The sequence below is a fragment of the Streptopelia decaocto genome (assembly GCF_964273445.1).
Source record: "Streptopelia decaocto genome assembly, chromosome: 24".
Lineage (NCBI taxonomy): Eukaryota > Metazoa > Chordata > Aves > Columbiformes > Columbidae > Streptopelia > Streptopelia decaocto.
Window position 1 is genome coordinate 4,717,602 of NC_138679.1, and position 22,793 is coordinate 4,740,394.

A 22,793-nucleotide genomic window follows, 5' to 3' on the forward strand; every position below is an offset into this window, starting at 1 on the left:
AAAAGCCTTTTGTGTTTGGTTTGGGTTTTTTCCAGCTTTCAACCAACTTCTTAGTTAAAAAATAACCGAAGCAGGCTGAAGAGCAGGAGCGTCTGCCCTGCAGCCGGGTGGCTCAGACAGCCCCCGGTCCCGGTTCAGACATCAGGCACGTCTGGGAACCAACACTGTTGCTATTTTTACATTGAACAGACCACAACATCAATAAATGGCTGCTTAAAGAAAACAAAAATCTAATTCTATCAAAAAATTCTCTCCCTAAAGGAAGCTGCAAAATTAAATTACGGTTTGTAAGCGCTCAGATATCGCAGCCAGAAACACAGCAGAGGAGCCCACGGGGAAATGAATGTGTCTGTGAGCAGGATACAAGAGCACAGAGCCCCCCAGGACAGCGGGACGAACAGAATCCACTAGATCAAGAGAGGTCCTCCTTCCCCTCTACTCCGCCCTGGTGAGACCACATCTGGAATATTGTGTCCAGTTCTGGGCCCCTCAGTTCCAGCAGGACAGGGAACTGCTGGAGAGGGTCCAGCGTAGGGCAATGAAGATGATTAAGGGAGTGGAGCATCTCCCTTATGAAGAAAGGCTGAGGGAGCTGGGGCTCTTTAGTTTGGAGAAGAGGAGACTAAGGGGGGACCTTATTAATGTTTATAAATATATAAAGGGTGAGTGCCACGAGGATGGAGCCAGGCTCTTCTCGGTGGCAAACAATGATAGGACAAGGGGTAATGGGATCAAGCTGGAACACAACAGGTTCCACTTAAATTTGAGAAGAAACTTCTTCTCAGTGAGGGTGACGGACACTGGAACAGGCTGCCCAGGGGGGTTGTGGAGTCTCCTTCTCTGCAGACATTCAAACCCGCCTGGACACCTTCCTGTGTCACCTCATCTGGGTGTTCCTGCTCCAGCAGGGGGATTGGACTGGATGAGCTTTCCAGGTCCCTTCCAATCCCAAACATACTGTGATACTGTGATACTGTGAGTGGGCACCCATCACCGCTCCTGGAAAACGCAGCCAGTGACCACACAGAGACCACGCGGTAACGACAGCACTGAATTAAAAACTAAGGCGATTTGGGTTGGGTATTTCCTGACTTCCAAGAGCTTTCTGCAGCTTCTGCAGAAGCACTGCGACCCGAGCGCGCTGCTTCCCCTCGGCGCGGCCTGGATGGCTCTCGGCCTCTCTCCTCAACGCTCCTCCCAGATTGTCCTGGTTTTGTTAGAAATGGGTTTCTCTTTTAGTGAATTTGCCTCTCCGCTAAAGCTTTCATATTAGCTGCATTTTCCTGAAAGCCAGATACATGGTTTGGTAGACGTAGCAATGGGAGGCAAGGTCATTGGTGAGGATGGATGAACATCTCACGAGAGGGGCAACGAGAAACAGGTGACCAAAAACTGACCAACTGAGTATAACATCCCATTCACCTGATACTTCATATAAAAGTGGGAGATCACGAGGATCTCGTCCCTCTTTCCTTATGGCGACATTAGGAGAGGACCTTGTGAGTCGTCCCTGTGAACTGAGGCCAGTGACAGACTGAATCCAGCTCCGGTTGGCTGCAGAGTCCAGTCCAGGACTTCGGCTGCCGGCTCTGCAGTTGCTGAGACTTTTCAAGATTGGTTTTGTATATTTTGTATTATTTCCTCTATTTTTATCAGTAGCATTAGTAAAACACTTTTAATTTTTCCAACTCTCTTCTCTCCGTCCTCCTTTCCCTCCCAGTCACCTGTCCTTAGTGGGAAGGGGGGAGAGGGGGCTAACAATACATCTGCCACAATAAATGTCACCCCGCAATCAAAACCTCGACAGCGACGCAGCTGTTTTCCACAGCTGATGGCCCATCAGTGTCCCCCGCAGCCACCACAGCAGCTCCGAGTGTCCCCAGGCTGCAAAGGCAGGACGCAGCAAACAGAAAGAGCGACTTGTGTCCTCCTGCAAGGACAAACAGCAGCAGTGTCACCTCGTCCTCCTGTGGGTCTCATGGTGGCCACAGGACAGCAGAAGAGAGCGAGGACACCTGGGTGGCCTCGCACACCCTTTCACCAACACCACAAAACACACGGCCGTGTCATTCCCAGTCCTTGTCTCCATCCAATTTATTCCCACTAATTTCTATTGTGACTTCCCAATGTTACTTGGTGACCAGAAGCTACTGAACTCACTCTCACACGTGAGCATCTTCCCCCAGCGTTTCACAACTCCCCACGCCGCCCTGCAACAACGGAGCGGAGAATTTCTCAGATAAGAAGGCTGAGGGAACTGTGTCATTTTTAAATGACTAAGCAGCCTCTTCTCAGAAACACACGAACAACTTGGAGACGCCACTTCCTAAAAGTATTTGCTGAAGAGTTTCAGCCCAATCTGGTGTGGGGACGAGATTACACGAGCCTGTGGTCCAAGGGTATTAATGGAACGTGCCGGTGGTGGCGAAGCAGTTATCAGCTCTTTCAGGATGGCTTGGCACTAAGAGCAGAGGCTCTGCTAACGCAGACGCGCTGCTGAGAGCAGCCAAGGTCTCTAAGTTGGCCTCTACGTGAGCAAGAAGCCCAAGCAAACGTCACCTGGCGAAGCACACGCGTCGTCACCGCCTCTGATGAGCACAGGTTCAGCAGCACAGGAACCCAGAGCCGTTCTAACAGCTCCCAAGGCAAATGAGAACCTGCGCTCCAGGATGTCTGCGCCAGACTGCGCTGGCACCGAGCTCACAGCTCCCCATTGCAGGGGTCCCAGGGAAGCACAAGAGCAGGTCGTTACCTGCTTTTTAATTAAAGCAGACTCCCGGCTGCTCCTGGAGCCAGGGAAAAGCTGCTGCCGCGGAACCGCAGGCGAGGGAGCTGCTCCAGGGCTGCGTGACGCTGACGAGCTGCACGCCGGGCTCTGCTCCACGCTGGGGCCGCTCACCAGATCAATGGTGACTTTTCATCGAGTGCTTATAGGCCTCCAAACTAACGGCACTTCACGCGACCTGCTCCCCTGGCAGACACAGGGGACACCAGAACAGGACACATCACCCCCTTCGCTGGGCTCACAGACACGACAAGTAACAAATCATTCACATGCCAAAGCCTTTGACAGCTTGAGGGGTCTGTTCCTCTCTGGAAACACAGCCGTACTTCCCTTGCCTTTGAGGCTCATTAAATCTGCCACCCGTCACCCTCAGGGTCTGGCTGTTGGTCACCACACCCTATAGGTGCCAGTTCAGAGACGCTCATCACAGATTTCAAGAGGAATTAAAACTTGATTGTCCCAGGCTGCTCACTCACCCACCTCGGAGCACGAACAAGACGGCACAGAGGATCCACGGCCACCCCATCGCACCGTCCCCACGAGGGACAGACACCAGCGTCAGAGCAGAAACTCCTCCAATACACCCAGTCTTGGAGCTTTTATTCAAGCACGGAGTTTTCTAAGCCTGTACTTGTTACGAGGTGCTACAGCATCTGTGAACTATGGCTAAACGCACTTCACATGTTTGTTTCCGAGCATGAATACTTTACTGGTTCTTATGCTAAAACATCTGAAACGTGCACTCGAGATGTTGGCCCACACGAGCCCCCCAAGCTCACTGTTCTGGGCTTGCCTGCAGTGCACCCTCAAAATGTTTAAAGCACTGGTTTTCAACCCCTGAAACAACCGTTTGAGAGGTTTTGGTCAAAGAGCCATTTTCTATCTTGTAGCAGCTGGGGGAAAAGCGATAAGATTCAGACAGCACCAACCGCTGACGTAATGCTCTTCGAAATCGCTTTGCTAAATACATGTTTGGTTCAGCGCTGCAATCTAAAGCCTCCTCCTGTCTGGGGCTGACAAGTCGCTGACAGTCAGTTGTAAATTAAACAAGCATTAAACCTGAATATCAATTGTACAAACAGGAGCTTGGATGCTTCCCCACTTGGGGGCTCTTCTCCCATCCAAGGCTCACTGGGCACCCAGAGGTGGGACGAGGAGGGGACAGGTGCCCTTTCCACAGGGAGGTGGGAAGGGAAAGAAAAACTTCTAGAATTGAGGGGAATGGAACCAGAGATGGGAGAAGAAACTTGGCATTCTAGCTGTAACTCGGTTTAATCTAAATGACAGAGCAAGGGGAAGGAGAGAGCAGACAAGAGCAGTCGCAGTTACATACAAGAATTAACTCCGGCTTCCCAAAAAAGCAACTTTTGAAACAAAATCCAGAGCTCTGTGCCATAGTCCACACACAGCAAGCGATGAAAACCCTGCAGGGACACGGTGCAAAGCGGAGTATGTGCAGAGGCGGCTCCAAATGACGCTTTCCCGCTTCTCTCATTGCTCAGGGCTGCAGGACTGGGAGGCTCCCAAAACTGCAGACTGCAAACCCCCACCTGCAGACTGATGCCTCTCTGCAGCTGCAGGTTGTGTAATGAACACACATGTGCTGACGCTGGGAAGAGCCCGTCTGCAGTGTCATGGACAGTGAATGGCATCTGAGTGGGCACAGGGCAGGACCTGGCTCTGAGCATGCAGGACTCAGCCCTGACTGCGCAGGATCTGGCTCTGACTGCACAGGACTCAGCTCTGACTGCGCAGGATCCGGCTCTGACCATGCAGCCTGGACCTCAGGTGCGCCAGCAACACCCTCCTACCTGGTCCTGCAGCACCCTCCGAAACGGCAGCCAGACCAACATCGCTCGCTCACCTGCCAACACAGCTCACGTGTATTTACGCAGATTAAATCATCATCTAAAACAAGCCATTACAGCCTTTTGTGCTGTGACTCGCTGATTTACTTATTCCTCTTTGGGGATGAACACTTGAGGTCAGAAGACGGCCTGGTCCAAGCTGCCCTGGTTCCCCACAAGCAAAGGGCTTCGTTACAGGCAGCTGCTGTGAAATTCGGGGCTAAAGGAAGTCTGGAACGTGAGCACAGCAGACTGGCTAAACAGGGGAATGAAGAGACCATAATGATGCAAACAAAGCAGAACCAACCTACCAAGCAGAGCCTGGATTGTACCTTCCAGCTCTGGGAGGCTGACGGTCAGTGCCAAGAGGAACAGAAGGACCAGCTGAGCCGTATCCTGCATCCTCCTTCCACTGGGAAACACAGGACAGAGGCCCAAAGGAGCAAGGCCAGAGGCTCTGAGGCACACGCCAGTATCGGTCAAGGAAAGACGGGTCTTGTATGAACAGCATCAGCAATCGCCACATCGCGCTTTCAGAGCAGAACACAAGGAGGTCACATGCAAGAGAGCTGCACTAATGCAAAACGGAGATAAGATTAAAACTAAAATAACAGTTCTGAGAGCTTCATAGATCGGATGGTCATGTGGTGACCGCTGCGTTTCAATACTCGTTAAAGTCTATCGACAAGCGCGATGTTTTCCGCAGGCCCACAGCCCACTGCTGGCAGGTTCACAGGTCAGAGATGCCCCAGCCATCACTACTGCGTTTTTGCAACTACACCACATGGTCTGATAAGAGACTTGATCTCTCTAAACAAATTGTTGTGAGTGCTCAGGTACTGCGAGGAGGAGACAGCAAGAACCACACGGACAGCACGGCAAATCAGTCCTTTTTTTGTCAAATGGTAAGGAAGAAAGCAGTACCTCTGTCAAAGGCCTCGGTCTTCTCTCTACAACAAATTCTGTGTGGCAGAGCTCACAGTAACTTGTGTTGGAGGAGGATAACCATTTTTCCAGGCAGCTCTTGTGCACGGTGCCCAGTGTTCCTGTGCAGTCACACGGGGAAAGCAGTCCCTCCCCATTTCCACCTTCGTGACAGATTCGACAGATGGGACCGTCACTAGAGAGGCAGACAAAGAGAACGAAATCAGGGTCAGAGCAGGCAGAACGTACAGCCACAGCGGAGAACCTGGTCCGGCCCCAGCAAGCACCGGTGTGTGACAGAGCACCCATGTCGGGGAGCGTGGAGGAGCCAGGGACGTTCTAGGTCAGTAAAATCTGGAAGTCACGTCGCTGGGCAACACTTCACAGAATCCCAGAATGTCAGGGACTGGAAGGGCCCTGGAAAGCTCATCCAGTGCAATCCCCCCATGGAGCAGGAACACCCAGATGAGGTGACACAGGAAGGTGTCCAGGCGGGTTGGAATGTCTGCAGAGAAGGAGACTCCACAACCCCCCTGGGCAGCCTGGGCCAGGCTCTGCCACCCTCACCCCAAACAAGCTTCTTCTCATATTTAAGTGGAACCTCCTGTGTTCCAGTTTGTACCCATTACCCCTTGTCCTGTCCCTGGTTGTCACTCAGAAGAGCCTGGCTCCATCCTCCTGACACTCCCCCTTTCCATCTTGACCCCCATGAATGAGTCCCCCCTCAGTGTCCTCTTGTCCAGCTCCAGAGCCCCAGCTCCCTCAGCCTTTCCTCACACGGGAGATGCTCCACTCCCTCCAGCATCTTGGTGGCTGCGCTGGACTCTCTGCAGCAGTTCCCTGTCCTGCTGGAACTGAGGGGCCACAACTGGACACAAGATTCCAGGTGTGGTCTCCCCAGGGCAGAGCAGAGGGGCAGGAGAACCTCCAACCAGCCACTTCTTTCACACAACAACCATTCTCTTACATCCACGGTTGCACAGACTTGGGGGTGCAGCCGAGGGTAAGAAAGCAACATCTTTATTTCAAAGACCACATTGCGTCCTTTCCTGAAATGCCAGTGAGCTGCACCAGCTATCACCTTCCTCCACATACCGCTGACAGTACAAAGGCCACGCTGATCCCCGCTCCCACACTCCGCTGCTATTCAGACTTGAAAAAAACCAAACAAAACACACCTGAGTGCAAAACAAATTGCTGGGATTGCAACACAACAGTCAGAACGAGCAATGTGCAACGTTCAGACGCAGCAGCGCTACTTCTGTTAGTTTGCACAGCCAGAGGAAACAGAAAGCAAGAGCAGGACGTGGAAACAGCACAAGGAAAAGGAGTGAACTGGGAAAAACGTTGGTGGGACATAAGGGGAAGAGAAGAGGCAGCAGGAGAGCGCACAGCGGGCGCTAGAGCCCCAGCAAGACCCCTGTGCTGGTGCACCACAGACCTCTTCCACTCTCAGTCTTTAGCAGGTTTCAGCCTTAAATAGGAGTAAAAGTCCACTTGGGATGTGAAGCAACGTGCACCCACAGCACCTCCTGCCAAACACCCCTGGTGAACCCCTGCGCCTTGTTCTCCCATTTCCATGTGCCTTTTATTATTCAGCCAGGCCCATCCCTGCACCAGGAGCCTGCAGCGGTGCTGGAACATCCTCAGAGAGACCGAAAACTGCATCGATGAGCAGCCTGCTCCGGCTTTGACCTTGGCCCTGCTCCGGCTTTGACCTTGGCCCTGCTCCGACAGGACGCTGGACCCGGTGTCCTCCACACCCCCCTTCCAGGCTGAACCGTCTGATGGTTCTGTAACCCTATTGCCCCAAAGCTGTATCACAACAGCACAATTCCAGTCTGCTCACACAGCTTCAGTGACAGGGACAGACAAAAATACCCCGAACCCTCAGCGCTCTCACACATGTTATTTCCTAAGAAAAGCATCTGTAAGATATTTCACCCGTTCTCTTCCTGTTTGAGAAGTTTTGTATTTCCAGCGCATTAATATAACCCTGGCTACCAATAAAGAATCCAGAGGGGGAAAAATTTGCTGACAGTGCAAGAAAAGCCATTCTTATCGCACGCCCATTTTCCTTCCTTCCTCTGGGAGGGGGAGGCGCCTGCTCGCACTCCCACACCATCCACCCTCAGACACAGTTTTCCAGGCTGCAGAGACCATATCACTAATTCATCTTTCCAGTCCAGTCATGCTGCTCCCGCCTTCGCTTTGCCAAGTGCTGGTGACCAGGAAGGGACCGAAACCCACCAGTGAACAAACTGGTGTCCCACCAAGATGAATCCTCTTGGGTTTTGTTAACCTGGAATCCCAGGCAGTTTCCCCAGCTGATTTTTAAACCTCTGCAAGTTTTAAGGGGTTGTGCAACGTCTCACCCGGACTGTCTGTTGTCAGACAAACTCAGTTCCCCTCGCATTTTTATGGGTCTGCTCCAGGTCTGCTGGATGGAGCACTTACGTTTGCCTCAGTTCTCATCCAGCTTTCCTCCCCCACATTTGCAGCCATCAGCTTCACACCTCATCAGCGTTTGGCCAAATTCATTGAAATAAAATAAAAAATAACAGCTGTTCAGACAGGAGTGAACACAAAATGTGACTGAACAACGCTGCCAAGTGTCCTCTGCTCTGGAAACTGCTCCAAAGGCACGTTGGGAAGTCACATCACAAACAGTCTGAGCAAGAGAAGCCACCGCACGTCCCCTCTCGCAATAGCGGGGCAGTGCGGTTCCTGCAACACAAACACCCTCCTCTCCTTGGGGCTGCAAATCCACATCATGTCTTTGCTCCACATTCATCCTGGAGCAAGAGTTGAGCTCCACTTTTGGCCCTTAACTCATCCCCATGAGTTGTGTCCCGTGTCCTGCTCGGCAAAGACCAGGCAGCTCACGGCAAGAGCCGCATGTGCTGGGTGACGCTGGAGCAGCCACTGGCCCAAGAGTTTTGGTGAACACAAGAGTCCCAATGCGCCAGCATATGTGGCGTGAGCTCCCGCAAAAACAACACAGGCCTGGGAAGCATCTGGCTAACGAGGATTCAATGACTTGGATGAGGGAATAGAGTGACTGTCACAAGTTTGCTGATGACACCAAGCTGGGAGGAGTGGCTGACACTGGAAGCTGTGCTGCCATCAGAGACCTGGACAGGCTGGAGAGCTGGGCAGGGAAAAATGGAATGAAATAGAACAAGGGCAAGTGTAGAGTCTTGAATCTGGGCAGGAACAACCCCAGGTTCAGTGTAAGTTGGGGAATGACCTATTAGAGAGCAGCGTAGGGGAAAGAGAGCTGGGGGTCCTGGGGACAGCAGGATGACCATGAGCCAGCACTGGGCCCTTGTGGCCAGGAAGCCAATGGTACCTGGGGTGGGTTAGAAGGGGGTGGTCAGTAGGTCAGAGAGGTTCTCCTGCCCCTCTGCTCTGCCCTGGGGAGACCACACCTGGAATCTTGTGTCCAGTTGTGGCCCCTCAGTTCCAGCAGGACAGGGAACTGCTGCAGAGAGTCCAGCGCAGCCACCAAGATGCTGGAGGGAGTGGAGCATCTCCCGTGTGAGGAAAGGCTGAGGGAGCTGGGGCTCTGGAGCTGGACAAGAGGACACTGAGGGGGGACTCATTCCTGGGGATCAAGATGGAAAGGGGGAGTGTCAGGAGGATGGAGCCAGGCTCTTCTGGGTGACAACCAGTGACAGGACAAGGGACAATGGGTTCAAACTGGAACACAAAAGGTTCCACTTAAATATGAGAAGAAACTTGTTGGGGGTGAGGGTGGCAGAGCCTGGCCCAGGCTGCCCAGGGGGTTGTGGAGTCTCCTTCTGTGCAGACATTCCAACCCGCCTGGACACCTTCCTGTGTCACCTCATCTGGGTGTTCCTGCTCCATGGGGGGATTGCACTGGATGAGCTTTCCAGGTCCCTTTTAGTCCATGACGTTCTGTGATTCGCACTCAATATTGGCACCCTGGCAAACTCATTCACAAACAAGGTTTTTATGTCTCCCTTTGCCCCTAGAGCCACCAAAATGAGGGGACAAAACCCAAATACAGTCATTCCAAGCCCCTTCCCTGCAGCAGCCTCACCTCTGGGCGCCCAGCGCCTTGATGACGGTGGAGAGGAGCCGGCCGTCCTTGGCGGTGACCTGCGTGATGTACTGCGGGCGGCCCATGTCCGAGTCCTCCACTGACTTGGAGAGGGCGGCGCTGCCCGGGCAGTCGCACAGGGAGCCGGGGAGGTGGCAGCAGTCGCCCGTCGTCATGGCAGCTCCGGGTCCCTCCGCCCCAGGGACCGGCACCGGCGGCACGGAGACCTGCGGGAACAGCACCGGTGAGAGCCCAGTCCCCGAACCCCCTGACCCCCAAACCCCCGGGCAGGGTCCCCCTCGCCACCCTCCTCCAGCCCCGCGGGGCCCCAACAGCCACGGGGTTTGCTCGTCTTCTGTCCCCTTTACTCGGCTTCGTGAGGCTGCTTTGCCATAAAATTAAGGCTCCGAGTGTCCTACTTACATAATTTAGCGTCAGAACTGCAGATTTGCCTTTCCCAGAGAGAATTCCTGGTCCACACCCTTTAACCTGATGAAGCATTTCAGGTGAACGTGCTGACAGAGATGGGGAAGGCGACCGCAGGGACCCGTGTCAGCCTGGCTACAGCCGTCCTGAGAGCTCCTGTTCACACCCGCTGCCAAAGTTGCCAAGTTTCACCTGGACACGGCGCTTAAACCACTTAAACTGAGCTTGAATCGCCCAGTTCAGGGCGGCCCTTCTCTCCGCTGTGCCCGAGCGCTTCCCGAGCCCTTTAAAGCCTCAAAAAATGCCCCCAGCCCATCTTTGATTTTCCATTTCTAGTTTCTTTTCAGAAACGCACACACATCCCATGTGGTACATGCGGGTTTTAACCACCCGAAAGCATTGAACATCCTCGCGGAGCCACACGGAAAGGGCAGCGGGACCGTTTTCCTCCTTTCCCTTCTGACTGTTCACACCAATAGGGATTTTTCCAACAGCCACGTGCAAACAGCAAAGCAGAGAGTCACGTTTTGGTGCAAACAGCAAAGCACAGCGTCGCGTTTTGGCACCTCATGAGGGTCGGTCCGAAGATGGAGAAGTATTTGCCTGACCATTGCCATCAAGAACTTAGAGAACTGAGGCCCTGACAGAAAGAATGCATGGACAGTGATTTGGAGAGAGGCCCGAGGAGAAGCATTGTGTGGCACTGTTTTCTCCTATACAGGGGGCTCCTGCTCACTATGGCTGCTGTGTGGACTTTGCTGCCGCTTCAGCCAAACCAGCCCCAGCCTCCTGAAGGCTGTTGTTATGAGGGTCTCTTCGACCCAGGGACAATCCTGCCGTCCAGAAGATGTGTTCTCACCTGCAGCCTCAGCTACATGTGTCCCTCACCTGCTCCCCCAAACAATGGCCAACGAAAAGGAGCACGCCCAGCAGCTCGCCAAGGGTCCTGAGGTCACCCAATGGACCAGAGAAAGACCCCTGAATGCTGGACACGTTGGCAAAAGAAAGTGTGGATCCTTCGAGCCTGCGCAGTTCCAGCCTGGGTTGCGAGGTCTAGGCGGAGACTGGCCTGAAACAATGGGAGCGAGGGGGTGAAGAAGCATAAAAGATGAGACCAGAATGGACACCGTTGAAGATCAGAGGATCCTGAACCACGACGGAGGACTGGCCAGACTCCACGGGACCGGAGACCACAGGGACGCCTCTGGAACTCGACTGGTGATAAACACAACCTCATTTCTCATCTTTACCTTTACTTTTTCCCGTTTCTTTTCCCTTTTCTCTTTCTTTTTCTCTCTATCGCGTGCCGCTTTATGGGCAAATTAATAAAGTAACACTGCTTGACTGAATTATAATCCCTCGGCATTTTGGTCGCCTTAATTTTGCGCTCTGAGGTCAAGGTTAAAAGAACCATCACGAGTCCATCACCGAATGGACCGTGACACACCTCTGCGATCCACCCAGCAAAGAGAGCACGAGGAACGAGCAGCAAACCAGGAATCGGGGACAAGATAAAGAGCAAAAGCCCAACGCGACAAAGCAGGAGCTGGATGAGGCGCGTTCCTCCCTGCTTCTCTCCATCCCACAACAGACAAGCTTTGCAAACTCCAAATATCCTGTTTTCTGCAATCTCCTTTAGCTCAGTCCCTGAGAGGCGGCTGCGCAGAAATAACGAGCTGGGGTTGCAATGAGTCAGAAGCTGAACAGGAGCCAACGACACCGTAAAGCTGGTAAAGAGCAAACCCCGTGTCCGCAAACACGACTGTGGGATGTACGCGGCCGTCCCTGCGCGCCTGGAACCGCGGCCCATCCTGGACTTCGAGAGAGAAACAAACCCATAAAAGAAATTCTAATTAAAGCAATGAACAGGAGAAAAGGTCGGGGGGGAACAGGAGCCAAATCACAACAACAAAGCCTCAAAAATAACCCCAAAATCTACCAAAGAAGAAACATGTTTGTTTAATTTATGGGATGTGGGGGGTAAATCTCCAATCTCCGTCTCCTGGAGGTAGAAGCAGGTGAACCAACCTTTGCCATCCCACCCAAAGAAACGCTTGGTTTGTATTGAGATCTGTGTGCAACAGGAGTCAAACACCCTCACGAAACTGCAGTTTGGGCAGGTTCGGCTAAGCCTAAATCAAACTGAAATAGCTCAAGGAAATAAGGGCTTGTTCCTGGTTGGAGGTTTGGCCAGATTATGGAGGAAGAAAATAAAAAGCCAGGAGGAGAACATGATTGAAGCCCTGAAAACATTTGATTTGGGGAAGCACAAGTGTTCTTTCGCATCTTGGAAATTAAGCACCAATTAATCAGCCGAGGGCTTCACCTGTCCAGATCTCTTTATGATTAAAGCTGCTCCTGATAAGGATCTGTAACCCTCAGCGTCTGAACAGGAATGGGCTTGAGCTTCTGGGCACGTCGGTCCCCACCAAAACAAATGGGAGTCTTTCCATCAGCTTCAAAATGAACTTAACAAGTGCCTTGACTCAGCTTTTCTCTCACCCGTGCAAAGGGTTAGAGCTGCTTTTCTCATCGCTCTCCCTTTTATCAAGCCCACAAGCTCGCCAGCTTTAAGGAGCAAAAAGTCAGATGATAAACGCCATTGGAATGACTTAAGTCAGCTGGTTTGCAAGTTAAGGAGCTCTTTCAATTTTAAAAGCCTCTCGCTGAGATGTGTGCTTTTAATCAAAAGGTCAGTTCCATTTGTTCAGCCAAAATGTTGTTTAAAGTCCAGAGGAAAAAGGTCCATTTTGCGTGTTGGAATCAAACTGCGCTCACTCGCTGTGTCCTGGGAGGATTGAGACTGGGGCTCTTTGTGCTCCAGGCAGCGCCGCGTCCTTGTCGGCGATGGGGAATCGTCAGCAAACGCGCCCGTTTCTGGTACAAGTGATTCGGTGTTTCCTCGCCAGGGTCCATCCCAGGGTGGAACCTGAAGTCGCTGCTTTCATACCTGCCTCACGCCATCCAGCAAACACAAAGGAAAAGCAGCAAGATTCTCAGGGATATGGTTAGTGAGGAAGTAACTGAAGTCCAAAGATAACATCTGCGGCCACTCCGGTTCCAGCTCGTACCCAGCTGAACATGAACCGCAATGTCCAGCCAAGCCGGTCCCTTCCCCAAAGACCCAGCTCATCAGCGCAGCCGCCTCATCGAACCCAGCCCGATATTCCAGCAAAACAACCAAAAACTCACAGTCGGAATCAAGACCCAAACAGCTGGTTTTAACTACGCCTTGTTTTTCTTCTTCTAGGCAGCTGTTAATTTCTGAGGCGATTCATTCTCATTGAAAAGAACCTCTGAGACATTAGGTTGATTATCAAGGTCCCCTCTACTGCTGCAGTTAGCATGAGCAAATACAGCAGAAAAGTCACTTGTCTCTTCTCAGCAACATTTTGTACTCTCAGCTCCTGAGCAGATGCAGGATTTAAAGGGCTGAGCTTTCAGAGGTTACACAAACTGAAGAAAAACAAACGCTGCTTGTGGAAAGTTGGCGCGGAAGAGCGAGTTGTGCACCAGGACTCCGAAACCCGAACGTGACACCTGATGAGCCAGTTCCTCGTTGGTGCTTCCGCGCTGCTCCCGGTGCAGCATCTGCAAACCACATGCCTTAAACCCCCCTAAACATCCCCCTTGTCAGTCTTCAGAGATATGTGGCCCAGTTTATACCATCCAACACGGGTTTGAAAACAGAAGACGAGGAGCTAATGGGTCCCCCAGCTCTGTTCTGCATAACCAGACCCCACTGCTCGATCGGTTATTTCTCCCAGATGGGGAAACCACAGCAGGGCAGACAAACCTCGATCAAAGCCACAAAGAAAAGCTGCAGTCAAGATGAGACAGGCGACAAGAGGAAAGGCTGAGGCCAAGCGATCGCGATCACGGGGAATTATGAGGTGCAGGTTGTGGCCCTCTGGCCTCTCCACCGATGAATATCAGCCGGTGTAAACCCTCCGAGGCTTTGACGGGATCCAGAGCAAACTGGAACTAGAAGCAGCTCCACCTTCGCGGGGTGCAGCTCATATTCACCAGCTTCTGAACAGATTAGCTCTCCTGGAACAATTCCACCAACAAAACCACCTCGTGGCAGGGCTGCCAGCTCAGTCTGTTCCTCCCGCTGCCCCGATTGCCGTAACCCAGAACCGGCACCTCCCTGCGGTGCCACCAAGAGATAACCAAGGGGTTTAGCCAACATAACCAACCCATCTGTACATAAATACCTTCTTTATTTTTAATGTTGCTAGTAACTGTGCGCAGATCACCCAAGCCAACGTTAACCCAGGAGCAAGGCCACCCGGCCAGATCTATTTGAGCTAATCTGGGTATGCAGACGCTGCATTTTCTAATCACACGAGCCTGTGAACGTCACCAGCGAACTGAAGGTTTTCAGCTACTAAAGGGCATTTCCAAACATCAATACGTTTCTTTGCACCACAAAAACTGGATTTCCCGAATCTGAACAGAAACTTCTTGAGGGAGACACATCCAAAAAGTCGCTTCCTCCACCACATCCAAGCTCCGGCCTCTGGGCTCTCGCACCCCTAGTCGTGACGCACCCCAAGATGCTGCCGCCCTTTAAAGATCCACACGAGTGGCCTGAAGTGCCCCCGCTACTGTTAAAAGGTGACAGAAATGGTTTAATCCAAAGTCAAACCCCAAGCTCTGGTCCCAAACTGCTGCAGGGCTTCGTTGTTCAGTTTTGTTTTAAACACACTCTCTCTGCTGGGGGTTGAAGACAGCGGCATTACTTTGTTCTTTTAAAAAAGGTCATGATTTTGTGCATCGGCTGTTTAAGTCTTAAAAGTTACACCTGAAAACCAGTAAACAGCTCTGCCCACGTGTGATCCATCAGCTGGAGGCAGCTCTAAAGCTTCACAAGATGTGTTTGCGGGAACTGGGTGAGACCTCCCGCATTGCCCTTGGGCTCAAACCTCACGAGCCCTGTGCCCGGTGTTACCTGAACGGTCCTACAAACCAGAGCACAGTGAGCCCTGTGCAGCCAGAAAAGCGACACAGCACTTTATACCACACACCCGGCGCTCAAAATAAAACCTGATGCCACAAACCGGCTTTTGAAGCGTTTTGAAGTCTGGTAGGTATCGCACAGGAAGGTATTTCACTACCCAGGCAGCTCCTCGGTTTCCTGCCTTGCAGTTAAAGGAGCTGCTATAAAACCTGCAGCATTAACCGGCTGTTCAGACAGAGCTGTTGTGGGACGGACCTGCCCCAGGGTTACAGCAAAACAGACCCTAAAGGGGGAAAAAATAAAAGAAAAATCAAGAGACAATATCCTGTGAACTTGTGAATCTTCTATTAAAGCTTCACAGGGTCCCCCAGCTCTGTTCTGCATATTCAGACTCTGCAGCTCGATCGGTTATTTCTCCCAGACAGGGAAACCACAGCAGGGCAGACGAACCTCGATCAAAGCCACAAAGAGAAAAGCTGCAGTCAAGATGAGGAAGACGACAAGAGGAAAGGCTGAGGCCAAGCAATCGCAATCACGGGGAATTATGAGATGCATTCACAGTAGGAACAACCCCCTCGCACACCCCCAACAGCACAACACGCAGACCGAGAGCGCAGCAGCACCCGGAGCTCACCTGCCCCGTCCCGAGGGCTGGATTGAGAATGTGTGTAAGATCCTCCCAGTTTAACCGCGCACACCCAGCGGGAGGTCAGACGCCTCCAGGACACGGCCTGTTCGGATCCTGGTTGTGCCAGGTTTGTCCATAATCAGTCACTACCAGGGACGGCGCTCGGTGGCCTCTCAGCTACTGCAACAACCCCGCTGGGCAGCGGGGACACGGTCACACAGGCTCCTGGCCACCAATTACCAAAACTTCTCACCACCAAGCCACTCTTAAGGCATATTCTAGAAGTTCTCCGAAGTCTTGATTATTTAGACTATGGGTTGATGGCACATGAGTTTGTTTTCCAAGCACAGATGAAGAGACAGCCTTACACAGAATGGGATTTATTCTTTCCCCCGCCGCAACAGACACATCACCAGGATCTGACTTCTATTCCCTGTTGGTAAAAAACACTGCAGTGAGCCTTTGTGATCAAGATACTGTTGTCTTCCCCAAACCTGCATCCACACGTGTCCCTCCTCTGCAAAACTTTCAGTATATTCCATCAAGCTCTGCACTTCATCACCGTGTCCACAGCACCGGCATGGATGGACCCACATGGTGCGTACCCTGCGGTTCCAAGAGAGAATACAACCCCAATTTGAAAGAAAACTCTGGGGATGTGCCTGGTGTGAACACAGCAGAGCTGCGACACAGCAGGGCCCCGTCACCCCAGATTTCGAGGTTTCTAGCACATTGTTCACCCCTTTGTTTTGCAAACTTTATTTCAGAAAAGCGTTGCCTAATATATAACACGTTACTCAATATTCAAAAAGAAGCAAGAGGTTCAAGTTCACACGTTGGGGAAAAGATGAGGATGAAAATGAGAAGGCTAAAGGAGGGTTTTGCTCCTGCTGCGCTTGGGAAAGCCCAGGCCCCGCGGTACCGCCCCGCTGCCAAAACAAACAGTTATCTCACATCTTCTGAGGCTGCTTATCTGCCACAAGATCATACGAAAGGCAAGTTTGCTGCACTCTAATGACCAACATCTGGAAAAATGAGTTGCAACACTCGGAGAAAATTCTTTGCAGAGGGTATGTCTGCCTAAAATCAGCCATTTTAATAAGTTTTATAAGGAAATGACTGAAAAACAGCTGGGACATGAGAAACACCTGCTGCTTCTCTGAGTACTCAAAAGGCACCAGATTTTGGGGGTGAACAGCAGCACAATTCACTCCACAAAGCAACTACGCAGGCGCTGTGCCCACCTCCCTCTGGGTCTTATCACACTCCTTCTGCAGGGAAAGAGATGTGGAAGATTTATTGAAACCACGAGCCGGGGTGAAGAGCAGCAGTTATCATACCTGTGAAACAATAACTGGAGAAGTGGGGAAAAAACCCATCGCATCACCCGCAAAAACATCCCGGCCGAGCTCCCCTGAAAACACCAGAGCCACACGGGCTCTCATAGAACCATAGAATCGTTTTGGTTGGAAGAGACCCTCAGGATCATCGGGTCCAACCATAACCCAACTCTGGCACTGCCCCATCTCCTGAGAACCTCATGTCCGTCTGTCCAGCCCTCCAGGGATGGTGACTCCAGCACTGCCCTGGGCAGCCTGTTCAATGCCCCACAGCCCTTTGGGGAAGAAATTGTTCCCCAGATCCAACCTCAACCTCCCCTGGCGCAACTTGAGGCCGTTTCCTCTGCTCCTGGCGCTTGTTCCTGGGGAGCAGAGCCCGACCCCCCGGCTCCAAGCTCCTTTCAGGCAGTTCAGAGATCAGAAGGTCTCCCCTCAGCTCCTGTTCTCCAGCTGAACCCCCAGGTCCCTCAGCCGCTCCCATCACACTTGTGCTCCAGCCCCTCACCAGCTCCGTTCCCTTCTCTTCACTCTCTCTAGTCCCTCAATGTCCTTCTTATGATGAGGGGCCCAAAACTGAACACAGGATCCAAGGTTTGGCCTCCCCAGTGCCCAGCACAGTGGCACAATCGCTTCTCCAGTCCTGCTGGCCACACTGTGAGGCCACTGCTGGTGGCCTCTTGGCCACCTGGGCACATGCTGCTCATGTTTGACACCCCCAGGTCTTTTTCCTCCAGGCACCTTCCAGCCGCTCCTCCCCAGCTGCAGCGTTCATGGGGTTGTTCTGACCCAAGTGCAGGACCTGGTACTTGGCCTTGTTGAAGCTCAGACAATTGGCTCCAGCCCATCGATCCAGATCCCTCTGTAGAGCCTCCTGCCCTCCAGCAGATCAGCACTGCAGCCAACTTGGTGTCCCCTCTGAACTCACTGAGGCTGCACTCGATCCCCTCATCCAGATCACTCATAAAGAGATTAAACAGAACTGGCTCCAATACTGAGCCCTGGGGACACCACTCGTGACCGGCCACCAACTGGATTTGGCTCCGTTCACCACAGCTCTTTGGGCCCGGCTCTCCAGCCAGTTCTTTACCCATCACAGATACACCGTCCAGGCCATGAGCTGCAGCTTCTCCAGGAGATGCTGTGGGATACGGTGTCAAAGGCTTTACTGAAGTCTAAATACACAACACCCACAGCCTTTCCCTCATCTACTGGTTGGGTCACCTTGTTGTAGAAGGAAATCAGGTTGGTCAAACAGGACCTGCTTTTCATAAACCCACGTTGACTGGGCCCGATGCACCTCATTGCTCTTTGCACCCGTGTCCTCTAGTGAAATATTAATAACAGCAGCAACAACACAATAATAATGCTGTTTATGAGCCCAGTCTCTTCAGAGCTCCCCTTTGAAGAGAGGCGGCATGGCCAGCAATGCCAAACCTCGCGGGCTCCCCCATCCTACGCAGCCACTTGCCAGGCGGTTTCATTTTATTCAGAATAAATGGATTTTCCAGCTCTGGGAAAAAAGGAATCAAAAAGGAATCAAAAAAAGGAACGAGTGTAGCAGTAATGCATGCAGCAGATCAACACAGAAGCGCCCACACAACGTTGAAGCGGGCAGGCCGACAAAGGGCACGAGTCACAAGGATGCAAAATATTATTTCAGCACTGGGAATCCCATGCCAAGAAGAACTTGCGTTCTCCTCGGTTTATAAAGCACCATTTACGCTGTTATACAAATAATAATGCACTGCTTGGAGACAAACCGGAGCTGGAACAACCCAGCGGCCCCGCTCGACACCGGGCAGCGCGGCTCTGCCAACAGATATTCCATCTGGAACCTGACTTGCTGTCCTGGTTTTGTTAAAAACAAGTTTCTCTTTTAGTGAATTTGCCTGTCAGCTAAAGCCTTCATATCAGCTGCATTTTCCTGGAGAACCAGATACATGTTTTGGTAAACCTAGCAATGGAATGCAAACTTATTGATAAGCACGGATGGACATCTCGCGAGAGGGGCAACGAGAAACCGGTGACCAAGAAACTGGCCAACTGTGTATAACATTCCATTCACATGAATACTTCATATAAAAGTGGGAGATCACGAGGATCTCGTCCCTCTTTCCTTATGGCGACATTAGGAGAGGACCTTGCGAGTCGTCCCTGCGAACTGAGGCCAGTGACAGACTGAATCCAGCTCCGCTTGGCTGCAGAGTCCAGTCCAGGACTTCGGGTGCCGGCTCTGCAGTTGCTGAGACTTTCAAGATTGGTTTTGTATATTTTGTATTATTTTCTCTATTCTCATTAGTAGCATTAGTAAAACATTGTTAATTTTTCCAACTCTCTTCTCTCTGTCCTTCTTTCCCTCCCGATCGCCTGTGCTGAGTGGGAAGGGGGGAGAGGGAGGGGCAAAAAGGGGGAAGTGGGGGGGGAGAGGGGGTTAAAATACATCTGCCAGGGTTTTATTGTCACCCCGCAATCTTAACCCTCGACACTTGCCTATTTATATTTTTCAATCCTGCTATTTCACCGTGCAAATCCCTTTAGTACGCTCAGTTTTCCAAGAGCTTTCCAGCAGAGGTGGCGCCACAGCCCTCGACCCCCCACCCAGCGACACCCAACGAGCTCCAAAGGTGGCACCAACCCAGAGCATCCTCTTCCTCCACCGTTCGCCAAAACAGAGGATTAGCGGATGCAGCTGATGGCACCAGCGTCTCCCTTCTGCCCGCTCCTTACCGCTGCAAATACCCTCCTCAGTCCACAATTTATATCAGCGCTGCAAAATCCCCCTGTCCCTCTCTCTCCCAAATAAGTTGACAATGCTTGCTCAGGCTGCACTTCTAGTTGTTCTGGAGACACAGGCCACGGCTGATTTGTATACAGGGAAGTACAAGAAAAACTGGAAGGAAATAAAAGCTGAGAACAGTCCAGAATTGTAGTTTAGCTTTTCCCTCCCACCCCTCTCAAATCTAAACCCAAACAGCTTTCGGCTGAAGCAGAACTAAAGCTCTCAAAGCTTCGAACAAAGAAATAGGTGTTAAAGCCAAGACTACAAGAGATTCCTGCACTCCCCTATTTGCAGAGAAATGCTTTAGAAATGAAGTTGGATTTGTTTGCACCTCTATTTGCCAAGCCAGTTCTGCTCCTTGCCCCCTTGTTCTGTCTTTTTGGGAACAGCAGGAGAATGTTTCCTTCAGTCTATCGCTGACTTCATGATAACTGATTAAAACTGCAAAAGCAGTTGCAGCACGCCTGCCCTTGAGGTTAACCACACATCATCAGCTTGTTACACCAGGAATTGAAAAGTTTAGTTAGAATTACTATGTAAAATCTGGAAGAAAACTTAGAGATGCCTACTTTGATTGAAAACGGGGAGAAATCAGATTTCAAACTGTAACAGTGCTCACCCCAGAGAGGCCTGGGGCAGGGAATGCGCCTGCACGGCTGACAGGGGAAGAGCTGCTGGTCAGCCCAGTTCCCGTCGGGCTGGACGCTCCTCACAGCATCCCAGGCTGGTTGGGTTGCAGGAGCTCTGCAGATCCCCAGCCCCCCCTGCTCACGCAGGGTCACAGAGCAGATCACACAGGTGGGTCCAGGGGGTTGGAATGTCTCAGAGCAGGAGACTCCACACCCGCTCTGGGCAGCCTGGGCCAGGCTCTGGCACCTCCCAGCAAACAAGTTTCTGCTCATGTTCACATGGAGCCTCCTGTGTTTCAGTCTGTGCCCGTTGCCCCTCACCCTGGCGTTGGGCACCACTGAACAGAGTCTGGTCCATCCTCTGACACCCACCCTGAGATACTGATCCCATTGATCAGATCCCTCTCAGCTTCTCTTCCCCAGCTCAACAGCCCCAGCTCCCTCAGTCTCTCCTCATCACAAAGATGCTCCAGACCCCTCGGCATCTTTGTCACTCTCTGCTGGACTCCCTCCAGTCATTCCTTGTCCTTCCTACACTGGGGAGCCCAGAACTGGTCCCAGTTCTGCAGATGTGGCCACAGCAGGGCAGAGCAGAGGGGGAGGATGAACCTCCCTGACCTGCTGCTCACACTCTTCCTCATGCTCCCCAGGTACCATCAGCCTTCTTGGCCAACTCTATATCCTCTTCCTCGAGAACACAAAGGGTTCAGTCCTTGCCCTGACACAGTTTTCCAGTCCATGCCTTCAGGATCTTGCCATTCCGCATTTTCCCATGTGTGCTTAGAGCTCTCACAACCTGTAACCACCCAAGCTACAGCAAGACGTATCCCACCACCAGAAAAGGCTGCCAAAACCTTAAGAAGCCCCGTAGCGACTTCCCCACTTTTCCACAGCGGGATAAACAGCCACGCACCCTCCCAAACCCCCAGCGCATGGGCAACCACCTCTCCCAGCAGAGCTGCATCTGGTGCCACGATGCTGACGGGCCAGAGCTGGCCTAACTATGGCAAACACGGCAGAGCGACGGCAGAGCCGGCGTGACGGCACCGCTAGAGCCGGGAAGAGAATGAGACCAGACCGGGAGAACCTGCTGTTCACGTGCACGACATTACCTGCCTCAATAAGCCACAAACGGTGCCTCAGCACAGATTAATCCGTATTTTAGCAGCAGAGAAAGATTACACGAACTTCATGGAAGCCGCTTGCCTGCCCTTCAGGTTGAACCGGTGCTGTGCTTGTTTCCTTCACAGAAAAGCGATCCATAGCTTTATTTTTCAGCTGGCTTGTCTTTTACATCACAGAGACTGTATTTCTTAATAAATTAGAAGTGGTTCGTGTGCTTCTTAGGGGACAAATGTAAGTAAATGAAGACCATTTCTCTCTCATGGGAAGGGTTTGAGCTAAAAGCACACAGAAGCATGAGTTAACTGGAGCAAATAAGACTGGAGGAGAGAAATGACACACCAGTTATGAACTTCAATCTGGAAGGGAAAAAAAGAAAACACAACAGTTTAGAAAATGGAAGAAACTCTGAAATCTCCAAATATCCAAAACTGAGTCAAAGTCAAGCGAGGGAAAAATAAACTCATCTTGTAGTTGACAGTTCAGGATGCCCGATTCCCCTCTTCATCTTCTAAGAAAAGGTTCTGTTGTTTTTAGTGTAAAAAGCCAAGAAATTTTAAACAAAAGTGAAAAAAAGCCCCTAAATGCACATTTTACTTTTAATCTCTGCCTGCAGCACTACTACAAGATCACATCCCGAGGACCTGCCGCAGTCCCTCGACTCACAGAATCTCAGAGCCCGTATCCAACCTCAACTTCCCCGCCTTGTGCTGGATGCGTTCGGGGTTGATTTTGATGATGCTGTTTCAATAATCCATGTCACCTTCCTCCCAGGGAAACATCGTGTCCTGCACTCGCCTGATCCGGGCCAGCAATGGGCAAACCCCTCTTCCAGCACCTCTAAAGGCCAGAACTCATCGGAAGCCGTTTACAATTAGCACTTTTGTAACTCTGCTCATCTGCGCCGTCTCCTTGGCATCCAGCGCGGGGTGACCTCACCGCCGCCTCAGCGCGGCTCCACGGCAAAGAAAGGGCGCTCAAACCCACCAGAAACAAGAAGCCGTTAATTCCAACGCTTTCTTTCTGTTTCCACTTGCCGCCTGCCAGCGGCGGGGATGAGCCAGCCCAGTATCACAGCTGGTGTCGAACAGCCGGGCGCAGGCATCCAGCTCACACATCCAGCTCACACTTGGCTGTTTCCTGCATCACCTGGGCCGCTCCTGGCAGCGTTCAGGCTTCCTGACCGACAGAGGCTGCCCGGACACTCCACAGTGCATGCCTGGGGGTAGTCAGACCTTGCATCCTCAACCAGAGTTATTAAGTTCACTGTTACAAAGGGATTTT

The 22,793-nt window shown here is 51.9% G+C and overlaps 1 protein-coding gene across 11 annotated transcripts in view; it reads right to left on the reverse strand.

Moving 5' to 3' along the window:
* Positions 1-22,793, reverse strand: part of MARCHF2 (membrane associated ring-CH-type finger 2) — a 41,410-nt gene that overhangs the window by 16,005 nt on the left and 2,612 nt on the right. For 6 of the 11 annotated variants that reach the window (XR_014186012.1, XR_014186013.1, XR_014186014.1 and 3 more), the window contains exons 1-3: positions 10,046-11,998; positions 9,623-9,849; positions 5,557-5,752 (exon numbers count right to left, since the gene is read on the reverse strand). Coding sequence is in view for 6 of the 11 variants with exons in the window: in XM_082072395.1 (XP_081928521.1) it covers positions 5,557-5,752; positions 9,623-9,849; positions 10,046-10,123 (501 nt within the window). In the remaining 5 variants the exon portion in view is untranslated. The other 5 variants (XM_082072396.1, XM_082072397.1, XM_082072400.1 and 2 more) reach the window with 5 other exon arrangements.